Source organism: Schistocerca piceifrons, chromosome 7 (genome assembly GCF_021461385.2).
Source record: "Schistocerca piceifrons isolate TAMUIC-IGC-003096 chromosome 7, iqSchPice1.1, whole genome shotgun sequence".
Lineage (NCBI taxonomy): Eukaryota > Metazoa > Arthropoda > Insecta > Orthoptera > Acrididae > Schistocerca > Schistocerca piceifrons.
Window position 1 is genome coordinate 78,605,730 of NC_060144.1, and position 13,861 is coordinate 78,619,590.

At 44.5% G+C, this 13,861-nt stretch overlaps 1 protein-coding gene across 1 annotated transcript in view; it reads right to left on the bottom strand.

The window, feature by feature from the left end:
• Positions 1-13,466, bottom strand: part of LOC124805443 (myrosinase 1-like) — a 92,381-nt gene extending 78,915 nt beyond the window's left edge. Inside the window, exon 1 of the mRNA XM_047266005.1 lies at positions 13,334-13,466. Within this exon, the coding sequence (XP_047121961.1) occupies positions 13,334-13,466 (133 nt within the window). The remainder of the gene's footprint in view (positions 1-13,333) is intronic.
• Between the last annotated feature and the right edge of the window lie 395 nt (positions 13,467-13,861).

Genomic DNA, 13,861 nt, shown 5'->3' on the forward strand with positions numbered 1-13,861 from the left:
CTGTATTCCACGTGATGTTAACGCTCTTTGCCGAACATTAACAAACCCCCCCTGACACGTCTACCTACTGTGTCGCCAGTAATTCACAAGCCGCGCTGTCGAGGGTCGGTATAACTTTGTAAAGCACCGCGTAGTTGTTTCTCGTAATATAGAAGGATAGCTCGACCTTCAGTTTCAAAACGAGTAGATAGTCACCTACTCGGTCTTCAGTTGCAGACCTATGAAGGAGGAAAGTGCCTCAACACGATTCAGCGACCTGCCATCTCTTCATCTTCTACCCAACACATCCCCCCTCCACGTGGAAATTATCAGTCCTAGAGAAAAAATAAATATCAGCTTTTATGTAGGAAATTTAAGCCAATTTAACCTCGAGTTATTAAAAAAATCACAGTCCTCCCTCAACCATCAAACCCCGTCGTTCAGGATTTTTAGTATGTTGTTCATTGCAATCAATCCTTCCACAGCAAACAAATTTGAAACTACTCGAGTTTTTTCGCCAACTTTCCTTCGTTTATTGGAGTACATTACAGCTCTCTTTCAACAATAAGACAGTAGCGGCTCCTGGTGGCAACTGCCGCAATACCGTCTCCATCGACTATCCGGTATGCGGGAGCTGCTGCTATCTGGTGGTTGCCTTCACAACTGTCTGTTCGTCGACACGGCGTCGCAGATGGTGGAATTTACCAGTGTGGGACCTACGACACTTTATACTTTCGTAATCACGGAAGGACACCTGTATGCGCGGGTCGGGATATGCAAAGGGGGGGAAGAGTTATTGCAGCGTAGCGGACGAGCAAGTGGTTAGAGGTTGTTGTTGTTGTTGTGGTCTTCAGTCCTGAGACTGGTTTGATCCAGCTCTCCATGCTACTCTATTCTGTGCAACCTTCTTCATCTCCCAGTACCTACTGCAACGTACATCCTTCTGAATCTGCTTAATGTATTCATCTGTTGGTCTCCCTATACGATTTTCACCCTCCACGCTGCCCTCCAAAAGAAAATTTGTGATTCCTTGATGCCTCAGAACATGCCCTACCAACCGGTCCCTTCTTCTTGTTAAGTTGAGCCACAAACTCCTCTTCTCCCCTATTCTATATAATACCTCCTCATTAGTTTTGTGACCTACCCATCTAATCTTCAGCATTCTTCTGTTGCACCACATTTCGAAAGCTTCTATTCTCTTCCTGTCCAAACTATTTATCGTCCATGTTTCACTTCCATACATGTCTACACTCCATACAAATACACTCCTGGAAATGGAAAAAAGAACACATTGACACCGGGGTGTCAGACCCACCATACTTGCTCCGGACACTGCGAGAGGGCTGTACAAGCAATGATCACACGCACGGCACAGCGGACACACCAGGAACCGCGGTGTTGGCCGTCAAATGGCGCTAGCTGCGCAGCATTTGTGCACCGCCGCCGTCAGTGTCAGCCAGTTTGCCGTAGCATACGGAGCTCCATCGCAGTCTTTAACACTGGTAGCATGCCGCGACAGCGTGGACGTGAACCGTATGTGCAGTTGACGGACTTTGAGCGAGGGCGTATAGTGGGCATGCGGGAGGCCGGGTGGACGTACCGCCGAACTGCTCAACACGTGGGGCGTGAGGTCTCCACAGTACATCGATGTCGTCGCCAGTGGTCGGCGGAAGGTGCACGTGCCCGTCGACCTGGGACCGGACCGCAGCGACGCACGGATACACTCCAAGACCGTAGGATCATACGCAGTGCCGTAGGGGACCGCACCGCCACTTCCCAGCAAATTAGGGACACTGTTGCTCCTGGGGTATCGGCGAGGACCATTCGCAACCGTCTCCATGAAGCTGGGCTACGGTCCCGCACACCGTTAGGCCGTCTTCCGCTCACGCCCCAACATCGTGCAGCCCGCCTCCAGTGGTGTCGCGACAGGCGTGAATGGAGGGACGAATGGAGACGTGTCGTCTTCAACGATGAGAGTCGCTTCTGCCTTGGTGCCAATGATGGTCGTATGCGTGTTTGGCGCCGTGCAGGTGAGCGCCACAATCAGGACTGCATACGACCGAGGCACACAGGGCCAACACCCGGCATCATGGTGTGGGGAGCGATCTCCTACACTGGCCGTACACCACTGGTGATCGTCGAGGGGACACTGAATAGTGCACGGTACATCCAAACCGTCATCGAACCCATCGTTCTACCATTCCTAGACCGGCAAGGGAACTTGCTGTTCCAACAGGACAATGCACGTCCGCATGTATCCCGTGCCACCCAACGTGCTCTAGAAGGTGTAAGTCAACTACCCTGGCCAGCAAGATCTCCGGATCTGTCCCCCATTGAGCATGTTTGGGACTGGATGAAGCGTCGTCTCACGCGGTCTGCACGTCCAGCACGAACGCTGGTCCAACTGAGGCGCCAGGTGGAAATGGCATGGCAAGCCGTTCCACAGGACTACATCCAGCATCTCTACGATCGTCTCCATGGGAGAATAGCAGCCTGCATTGCTGCGAAAGGTGGATATACACTGTACTAGTGCCGACATTGTGCATGCTCTGTTGCCTGTGTCTATGTGCCTGTGGTTCTGTCAGTGTGATCATGTGATGTATCTGACCCCAGGAATGTGTCAATAAAGTTTCCCCTTCCTGGGACAATGAATTCACGGTGTTCTTATTTCAATTTCCAGGAGTGTACTTTCAGAAACTACTTCCTGACACTTAAATCTATACTCGATGGTAACAAATTCCTCTTCTTCAGAAATGCTTTCCTTGCCATTGCCAGTCTACATTTTATATCTTCTCTACTTCGACCATCATCAGATATTTTGCTCCCCAAATAGCAAAACTCCTTTACTACTTTAAGTGCCTCATTTCCTAATCTAATTCCCTCAGCATCACCCGACTTCAATCGACTACATTCCATGATCCTCGTTTTGCTTTTGTTGATGCTCATCTTATACCCTCCATTCAAGACACTTTCCATTCTCCATTCCGTTCAACTGCTCTTCTAAGTCATTTGCTCTCTCTGACAGAATTACAATGTCATCGGCGAACCTCAAAGTTTTTATTTCTTCTCCATGGATTTTAATACCTACTCCGAATTTTTCTTTTGTTTCCTTTACAGCCTGCTCCATATACATATTGAATAACATCGGGGAGAGGCTACAACCCTGTCTCACTCCCTTCCCAACATCTGCTTCCCTTTCATGCCCCTCAACTCCTATAACTGCCATCTGGTTTCTGTACAAATTGTAAATAGCCTTTCTCTCCCTGTATTTTACAACTGCCACCTTCAGAATTTGAAAGAGAGTATTCCAGTCAACATTGTCAAAAGCTTACTCTAAGTCCACAAATGGTAGAAACGTAGGTTTGCCTTTCCTTAACCTTTCTTCTAAGATAAGGTGTAAGGTCAGTATTGCCTCACATGTTCCAAAATTTCTACGGAATCCAAACCGATCTTCCCTGAGGTCGACTTCTAACAGTTTTTCCATTCGTCTGTAAAGAATTCGCGTTAGTATTTTGCAGCTGTGACTTATTAAACTGATAGTTCGGTAATTTTCACATCTGTCAACACCTGCTTTCTTTGGGATTGGAATTATTATATTCTTCTTGAAGTCTGAGGGTATTTCGCCTGTCTCATAGATCTTGCTCACCAGATGGTAGAGTTTTGTCATGACTGGCTCTCCCAAGGCCATCAGTAGTCGTAATGGAATGTTGTCTACTCCCGGGGCCTTGTTTCGACTCAGGCCTTTCAGCGCTTTGTCAAACTCTTCACGCAGTATCATATCTCCCATTTCATCTTCATCTACATCATCTTCCATTTCCATAATAATGTCCTTAAGTACATCGCCCTTGTATAGATCCTCTATATACTCCTTCCACCTTTCTGCTTTCCCTTCCTTGCTTAGAACTGGGTTTCCATCTAAGCTCTTGATGTTCATACAAGTGGTTCTCTTTTCTCCGATGGTCTCTTTAATTTTCCCGTAGGCGGTATCTATCTTACCTTACGTTTGTCCTCTAGCCATTCCTCCTTAGCAGTTTTGCACTTCCTGTGGATCTCATTTTTGAGGCGTTTGTATTACTTTTTGCCTGCTTCATTTACTGCATTTTTATATTTTCTCCTTTCATCAATTAAATTTAATATTTCTTCTGTTACCCAAGGATTTCTACCAGCCCTCGTCTTTTTACCTACTTGATCATTTACTGCCTTCACTACTTCATCCCTCACAGCTACCCACTCTTCTTCTACTGTATTTCTTTCCCCCATTCCTGTAAATTGTTCCCTTATGCTCTCCCTGAAACTCTGTACAACCTCTGGTTCTTTTAGTTTATCAAGGTCTCATCTCCTTAAATTCCCACCTTTTTGTTGTTTCTTCAGTTTTAATCTACAGTTCATAACCAATAGATTGTGGTCAGAGTCCACATCTGCCCCTGGAAATGTCTTACAATTTAAAACCTGGTTCCTAAATCTCTGTCTTACCATTATATAATCTATCTGATACCTTTTAGTATCTCCAGGGTTCTTCCATGTATACAACCTTCTTTCATGATTCTTGAACTAAGTATTAGCTATGATTAATTTATGCTCTGTGCAAAATTCTACCAGATGGCTTCCTCTTTCATTTCTTATCCCCATCCCTTATTCACCTACTACCTTTCCTTCTCTTCCTTTTCCTACTCTCGAATTCCAGTCACCCATGACTATTAAATTTTCGTCTCCCTTCACTACCTGAATAATTTCTTTTATCTCATCATACTTTTCATCAATTTCTTCATAATCTGCAGAGCTAGTTGGCATATAAACTTGTTCTACTGTAGTAGGCGTGGGCTTCGTGTCTATCTTGGTCACAATAATACGTTCACTGTGCTATTTGTAGTAGCTTACCCGCACTCCTATTTTTTATTCATTATTAAACCTACTCCTGCATTATCTCTATTTGATGTATTTATAACCCTGTATTCAACTGACCAAAAGTCTTGTTCCTCCTGCCACACTAATTTCCACTATATCCAACTTTAACCTATCCATTTCCCTTCTAAATTTTCTAACCTACCTGCCCGATTAAGGGATCTGACATTCCACGCTCCGATCCGTAGAACGCCAGTTTTCTTTCTCCTGATAACGACGTCCTCTTGAGTAGTCCCCGCTCGGAGATCTGAATGGGGGACTATTTTACCTCCGGAATGTTTTACTCAAAAGGACGCCATTATCATTTAACCATACAGTAAAGCTCCATGCCCTCGGGAAAAATTACGGCTGTAGTTTCCCCTTGCTTTCAGCCGTTCGCATTACCAGCACAGCAAGGCCGTTTTGGTTAGTGTAACTAGGCCAGATCAGTCAATCATCCAGACTGTTGCCCCTGCAACTACTGAAAAGGCTGCTGCCCCTCTTCAGGAACCACACGTTTGTCTGGCCTCTCAACAGACACCCCTCCGTTGTGGTTGCACCTACGGTACGGCCATCTGCATCGCTGAGGCACGCAAGCCTCCCCACCAACGGCAAGGTCCATGGTTCATTTGGGGGGGGGGGGGGTTAGAGGAAGCACGAGGATATACGGATAAGACAATGTAGCGCGACAGAAACCCACTATCAGACCCTGAAGGCAACGCAATAGTCGGGGGGGGCCGGGGGGGTGAGGGGTTATTTTACGACTGTAGCGAAATTAAATTAACAATTAGGTAGCAAACAGTAGCTTCATTGTTGAGAAGACGTTCACAGATCTTTAGAATAGTTGCATACAACTAGCACATTACAAGTGTTACAGTCCATTGCCTGGCGTTTTAACACTATGGATCTTCATTGTCACTATTGCCATTCACAAAACACTCAGAAAATGCTCGATCCCACGTTTCTTCATTTCTTTCTCTGTTTCATTTCCACTGGCAATAGGGGAATCAGTATTGCTTCCCATCATTATGATTACCACTATTCGAGTACTTACGTCTTCCAATATTTATGCTCACCTCCAGAGCTTGGTCCAGCAAACCCTCGCTTGAAATATACTGTTCATCAATTTTATTTACGCGTTTCTTCCAGCCTTGTGCAAGCAGTTTGTTCATCCACAACGTGATTCAAAAGTCATGTCTCGTAAGACAAATAGGGTTAACTAAAAATCCACTGACAAACTTTCATAGATGGTAGTATGGACCACAAAAAGAAAAAATGTCTACAATAAACATGGGATTTGAAATGCATAACTTAAGAGCTATGTGCACTTAATCTTCGATACTGTGAACAAATCACTTCTACTGCGAGGTCTTTACCGTATTTTGAGAGGTAAGAGTGTGAATAAAAACCTTGAGAAAATTCCAGTAAACATGGGATCTAAAATGCATACCTTACAACCTGTGGCACTTGTTCAGCTGACGAGATACATTTCATAGTATCGGAGATGCACAAGTACTCGTAGCTCTTAAGGTATGGATTTTTAAAGCCCATGTTTGCTGGTTCTCGTTCACCCTACTTGTCCTACGGGATGTGACTTTTGAATCACCCTCTATAATTGTTGGTGAAGGGTCCATTCTGAATGTCATATTTGTTCAGAAACGCCGATCTTGTCTCTTGCCCATATCAGCACTGTAGGATTCAATTCTGGATGGTATGAAGGAAATCGTGACAAAGGATGACAAACTTCGGTTAAACTACTGTACATTATGTATGTAATGTGACCCGTATTGTTCATTTTCATCAATGAGTGCAACTGGGGTCTCAGCATGTCCTTTTCCTTCAACCAGGACATCATTTCTCTCCTCGTGGAGACTGTTGGTGGAGCATGACTCACTTGCTTATTATGGTAAGAGGCGTTATCTAAACGACGACATCATCAGGCAATAGATTTGATATTTCCCTGATCCACTTTTATAATTTGAGAAATTCATGTAGTTGTGAAAATCCCCCGTTTTTTGGCCAGATTTAAACCTTACGCGGGATCTCGTTGCTTTCGAAACATGTTTCAACAGAATCTGTAGTGAGTTGTCACTCTAAATATACGATGCTGTGTGACAAGTATGAACATACGTCTCGTCCACGACGACAACTGGACCAGACTCACTTCTGTACTTTCGGGTACTTTTTTAGTAAGTTGTTCGTTTTGTCCTGAAACTACTTTGTTCCGTTTTTATACATCTTTCGAAATTTATTAAATCGTATGACTTCTTATAGATTTCCTTTAAAGTAGGTCTTCTCTTATCTGTAATGTAGAAATTATTCACAACACAGCGAATGACTTGCTCATTACAGTTCTCTAAACTTGCCTTCCAAGATCTTCTGAGTCTTTCCTTATAAGGTGCTGAAAATGTTGGGGATTCAACTGCCTGCAGTTCTCTCTTCATTCGCCGAACGTAACTGAATGATACACAAGTTTTCTTCTTGCAGACATACTAAATGGCTAATCAGTTGCAAAGTGGAAGGTTCATTGAAACCGCTTTACCATGGTTTCAATGTTTATAATAACATCTCCTTCAGAAGGAAATATAGACAACTGGATTACATGTTGTGGTAGAAGTACGTTACGATATAGCCGAAAGGCGTCAGTCAAATATCAAATTCCACCTCCATAATAAACTACAACATGCACAGCATGTTTAGATGTTTACTGTTTCCACAAGGAGATTTCATTCTACGGATGCTGCTCCAGGGATGTACAAAATTTTACGAGGTACGCAAGTTTCTTTGGTCACTCGTTTCAATGTGGATTTTAGTTTCAATGGAGCACCTAGCACAGTTTCTTTGTTCGTAAAGTGGTAGACATTTGCAGCTACTTCCCCTGTTTGAGTATGAAGAACTTTGCCTTGAACTTGTTTCGCACTGGGTGGTACCTTCGACTTCGAATGTGTCTCCCACTAGTGGAGCGCTCCACCCGACGCTGGCGATCAACTGAGAGGGGTCCCCTCCGCATCTTATTTACAAGTTCATGTCGGTTTACAGGAAGTGTATCAGTATCTTTGAACCTGAGAGTGAGAGCGCTGCGGTCGGCTTATCGTGAGTTTTTGTCGTGATATTTCACGAGGACACGCTGAAACACTTGCTAATATATACACAGCTCTCTTGAAATCATTCACAACGCGATTTGTTTTCCTTAGTCAAAAATGTACTTGTTCAACGTCACCACTTATTTCCAATAACGGTCACGGCACACCAAGTCCAATAATATCACACTCAATTCACAACACTTGAGATAAAAGTGATGTCATTTTGACATCACATCCTGTATCAAAGATTGCAGGACCTGCTATCGACTTCCGAGATCATTCAATCCGTGTTCTTCTCTCGCGTGGAATTCACTTCGTCCTTTGCTTTCCTATAGTAAACCACATTTTGCTTCATGCATTGTGCGTAGAAGCGGAATATACACACAAGCAAGAAGCTGACATCATAATGTTGTTCCCATACATACACCTGAAATTCCTCCACAGTCCATCTGAAATGTCTACTTTCATCATAAACTGGTATCGTCTACACACTGAGGAAAGCACGGCCTATGTTGTTAATAATAGTTGGCACTGTTTGTCACTTTTTCATTTGAGGGATTACACTTTCCAGTTATAGACTGACTTCTGAAACTAATTTTCCAGTTTTTCTAAAAACGTACTGACGCTGGTGAGACACCTTAAGGAACCCTGTTGAATATTTACGTTATTGCATTCAATTCTGGCTGGCTTCAATTCGTTTTTTGCTTGTAAATCAGCAAGACGTCTCATTTTCGATGTTGATGCAGGCGCAATAGGAAAAATAGGTAGTACAACATTTTCAGTTAATTTCGAAGTTATTCTTGCCGACCTTTTAGCCTCTCACTTATCTGCGGCTCCATCACATGAATGTCAAACTTAACGCACTTATAAAAGGAGAATCTTAATTTCGGGGTTAACGTATCTTCACTTTAACTGAGGCGAATGTTACTGCCTGGAACGTCTCGTTCACCTCACGTTTTGTGAAATGAACGGGCACAGAAGTGTAACGTCAGTCTTTTAGGAACAATAAAGTCCGCTGGATGTAAAACATTTAGCTTCCAAAAGGGGGGGGGGGCGAAGGTGTACTCGCTGCGGGAGATGGTTAAGAGTCATTGAAACAGCATAGTGGCCAGTGAAGGTGGTAGCAATTACATCAATTGAAAATAGTTTGCTTCACAGGGAAGCAAACAAATAAAAATTCGGCTACTAGAAGTAGAAGTAAAACATGGAGTACCCAGGCAGACAAAACACATCAAATAACACTTCTTGCAAACACACATCACTCGGGAATCATTAACTGTCGTGACTCAGCAACTTGTGATGGAAAGTTTATTCTGTTAATATTCAGGGTAAGAAACGGCCGGCCGTTGTGACCGAGCGGTTCTAGGCGCTTCAGTCCGTAACCGCCCTGCTGCTACGGTCGCAGGTTCGAATCCTGCCTCGGGCATGGATGTGTGTTATGTCCTTAGGTTAGTTAGGTTTAAGTAGTTCTAAGTCTAGGGGACTGATGACCTCAGATGTTAAGTCCCGTAGTGCTTAGAGCCATTGGAACCATTTTGGTAAGAAACGTGTACACCTGCCTTAGTTAACACATGCGAGGCACGAAAGCAGAACTATGAAAAAAATTTACGCATCCCGTCCCGCTCATGACAACACCGATAGACGGCGAAGGTACAGGATTTGAAACCTCTCCAGCAGAAGGTGCGGACACCGTGCTTTCTTTTTATTTCGTAGTGACGCAGCACGCTCAGGCTGAAAACGTTTTCTCACACCACTCCGTGACAGCGGAACACGGAAATGTAGGGGGCTCGCCAACATTGGCTGCGGGGAGAGAGGCTCCCTACTCCACTCAACGGAATGCGGGAAGCACAACCGGTAGCGATGAACATCATCATCAGATGAAGAAGAGACAGGCAGTGCTGCGTCTGAAGATGATCTGACTACCTTGACGAGAATCCGCAGTAAGCTGTTGCTCTGTCGTGTCAGACTAAGGGATCGCATTTCACTAGAGCACTGCGAAGGCAGAACAGCAGAGGATGTCTCCGTTAAATCATCGGAACCCACCGGAACGGACGTTCCTATGGGCGGAGGAGAGGACGCAGATGCAACACTCATTTCAACATCGACAGAACAAGCCTCATTATCCCGGGCGAAACAAGAACAGTTATTATCGTCAGTATTCAAAGCGTCACCACTGGAAGAACCACTCTCCACCACCATCTTCTCGGAGAGGCGAGACTGGGGAGCGGCGACTTGAGTCCTCCGGCGTTTAACTTGCGCAACAGGTGCCGGCGTCTTAACGGCAACTGGTGCCGCATCTGAACTTGCCAGTATCAGCGGAATCGAGCGAAGTGGTGGGTGGAAGGTGGGGGGGGGGGGGGGGGGGGGGGCGGGAGGGGGGGAGGCAGTGTCTACTCTGTGTCCTCTAAAGGTGGAGAAGTACTGACAGCAAATTGCAAACACTAATCCTGCTAATCTCAACGGACGACGTTTTTCATAAGACGACTCTAAAACCATAACGCAGCGCGGGCAATTGGATCTGGGATGGCCACTTTCATCACAAAGGAAGTAAAAAAGAGACACCCGTTAACTTCGAATATAGGTTTGAAGGTAAGAAATTCTCTTCTGAATGTATGTGTCTGGTGTATCATTGTACGGAAATGAAATACGGACCGGAAAGAAGAAAACAGAAAATTTCGAAACGTGATGCTACATAAGAATTCTGAAGATTAGATACATAAATCGAGTAAAACGAAATTTATGGGACAGTCTTGTTAAAGGTAAAGACCAGTTGATGTAACACGTTGTGAACCATCAAGGGATCCTGAATGAGATAATGGAGGAAAGGGGGAGGGTGGGGGTCAATGTTCAAATTAAATAAGCAGATTCAGATGGATGTAAGATGCAGCAGCTAGGCAGGGATGAAGGGACTTGTGCAGCAGACAGTTGTAACAAAGCAGTCTTCACACTGAAGACCACTACAATATCACACGTTTCTCGGTTGCTAGTTCGAAAATAATTTCTCTGCCCGGGACTGTGTGTTCAGCTTCTGTTTACGTTGTTTGACGCACTACTCTCATCGTTAGTTTCTAGTTTTTCGCTAATCCCGGGAATCAATTGAACTTTATCAGTTAAAATACTCTCGAAGCAAGTACTGAAATGCGTTTAACTGACAGTCAAAAACAAATCTTTTGTTATATTTTTGGCAGAAATAAATGATGCAGTCTACACAAACGAATGACGGTGGTGTGAAGGAATGTTTCAAATGTGCGATGAACGCCGATTTTGACTGACGGATTGAGAACACTGTTACTAAACAATGGATTGAATGGTAAGTCACAACATGAAAAATTAACCACAGTACAACGAACTTAAGGAAGTGAAAATAATATAATTGTATGTCGTGTGTACCGGTATCACTGCTTTGGAACATATGTAACAATTCAAATACCAAAATCTCTGCCGGCCGCGGTGGCCGAGCGGTTCTAGGCGCTTCAGTCCGGAACCGCGCTGCTGCTACAGTCGCAGGTTCGAATCCTGCCTCGGGCATGGTTGTGTGTGATGTCCTTAATAGTTAGGTTTAAGTAGTTCTAAGTCTAGGTGACTGATGACCTCAGATGTTAAGTCCCATAGTGCTTAGAGCCATTTGAACCATTTTTTTAACCAAAATCTCTACGAATTTGTGCTAAAGAAAAAAGGTGATGACTTAAGCCAGTCACCTCGTATGATGTATTATAAGAGCAACTGAAAAAAGAAAAAAAAAATTGAAGGTATCTCATTTCAACAACAGTTTTTGTACCGCTGCTAATACTGATGTAAATTGTAAATCTTTCACGCGAGGGTCTATGTTTCTGTTTAATACACCAAAACATAAATGTGCTGAAAAAGAAAAGCCATTAATGTCTTGTGCACAGTTCCTGGAATGCACGTCTGAAAAGGAGACCATTGTTAGGTCTGAGAGGGCCTGCATTTCGACAACTACTTTATACACTGAAGACCGAAAGAAACTAGTACACCCGCCTAATGTCGTGAAGGAATAGATATATTCAATAACGTTCGTGTCTGAAGAGTTTGGTGGTCAGCGGAAGTGTTTAAACTCATGAGAGTGTTCCTGGAGCCACTCTGTAGCAATTCTGGATGTGTGGGGTGTCGCATTGTGCTGCTGCAATTGCCCAAGTCCGTCGAAATGCACAATGGACACGAATGCATGCAGGTGATCAGACAGGATACTTATGTACGTGTCATCTGTCGGAGTCGTATCTAGACGTATCAGAGATCCCATATCACTCCAACTGCACACGCCCCACACCATTACAGAGCCTACACCATCTTGAACAGTCCCCTGCTGACATGCAGGGTCCATATGTTCATGTGTATATCTCCATACTCGTACACGTCCATCCGCTGGATACAATTTGAAACGAGACTCATCCGACCTGACAACATGTTTCCAGCCATCAAAAGCCCATTGTCGGTGTTGACAGGCCCAGGCGAGGCATAAAACTTCGCATCCTGCAATCATAATGGGTACACAAGTGGCTTTCGGCTCCGAAAGTCCTTATCGATTATGTTTCGTTGAATGGTTCGAATACTGACAATAGCTGATGGCCCAGCATTGAAATCTGCAGCTGTTTGTGGAAGGATGGCACTTCTGTAACACTGAACGATTCTCTTAAGTCGTCGTTGGTCCCGTTCTTGCAGGATCTTTTTCCGGCCGCAGCGATGTCGGAGATTTGATGTTTAACCAGATTCTTGATATTCGCGGTACATTCATGAAATGGTCCTATGGAAAACCCCAATCCATCGCTACCTCGGAGATGCTGTGTCCCATCTCTCGTGCGCCGACTATAACACCACGTTCAAACTCACTTAAATCTCGATAACGTGCCATTGTAGCAGCAGTAACCGATCTAACAACTGCGCCAGACACTTGTTCTCTTATATATGCGTTGCCGTCCTCAGGACCGTATTCTGCACATTTACATATCTCTGTATTTGAATACGCATACCTATACCAGTTTCTTTGGCGCTTCAGTGTAGTTGTGTGTCCATATGCAATGAGCTCAAGTTCAAGGTGTTTCCTTGTTCATTATCTATTTGCTTTGAATATCCTAACTAAAGATATCCTAAGAAAGCATTGTGAAATTAGAACAAAAGGAATGGAGCAGTGCTTAACATCCCTTCTACGACAGGGTACAAATTCTGATCGGGGAAGGAATTTCAGAGGCATATCTTTACCCCAGACTACGGGTTTCAACACTATTTCGAAACAAGCCATCTCAATCTGAAACCACACTAAATTATTTAGTCGCCGTTTATTGGTTCATCTTTCATGAATAGTCCTACTCGATATGTGTCTCATTAGCTTACAAAACAGCAGGGCGCATGAGACGAACTAGGCTAGTGCTCACCATCTGCGTCCCAGCCTCCTTCTATTTCATAGGCTGCAGACGACACGGCGAAGAGGAAGTCGTCTGGGAAGGTGGCGTTCTGCCCACGCGCCGTCAGCGCTAGGGCGCCCAATACTAACGAGAGCAGCAGCATCTTGGTAAACGAAGAAACTGCACTAAACGGGCATCGCACCGTTCTTTTATGGTTACCTTTTTATCAGACGACAGCTCTACGCAAAGTGATTGTCATTGTCACCTCTTATAACCCTGGTAATTCACTGTACTTAGCAGATAGCCATCTTTTGTTAGGGGGTGATCATAAGGGAAAACCAGTCTTTATGAAGAACTGCTGACACGGTAAAAGCAAGAGACCACGCTGTCATTGCGCAACAACGCATCCATTACTTGAGGAGTCAGCCGATGGGAACGATGCAGGGCTTCCCGTGGACTTGGCATGCCACTAGACAGTAGAACTCATCCGCACAGCGCGCTATCTATCAGATAAGGATGATAACGAAGAGAGTACAGTAAAGCGTAACGGTATAGAAA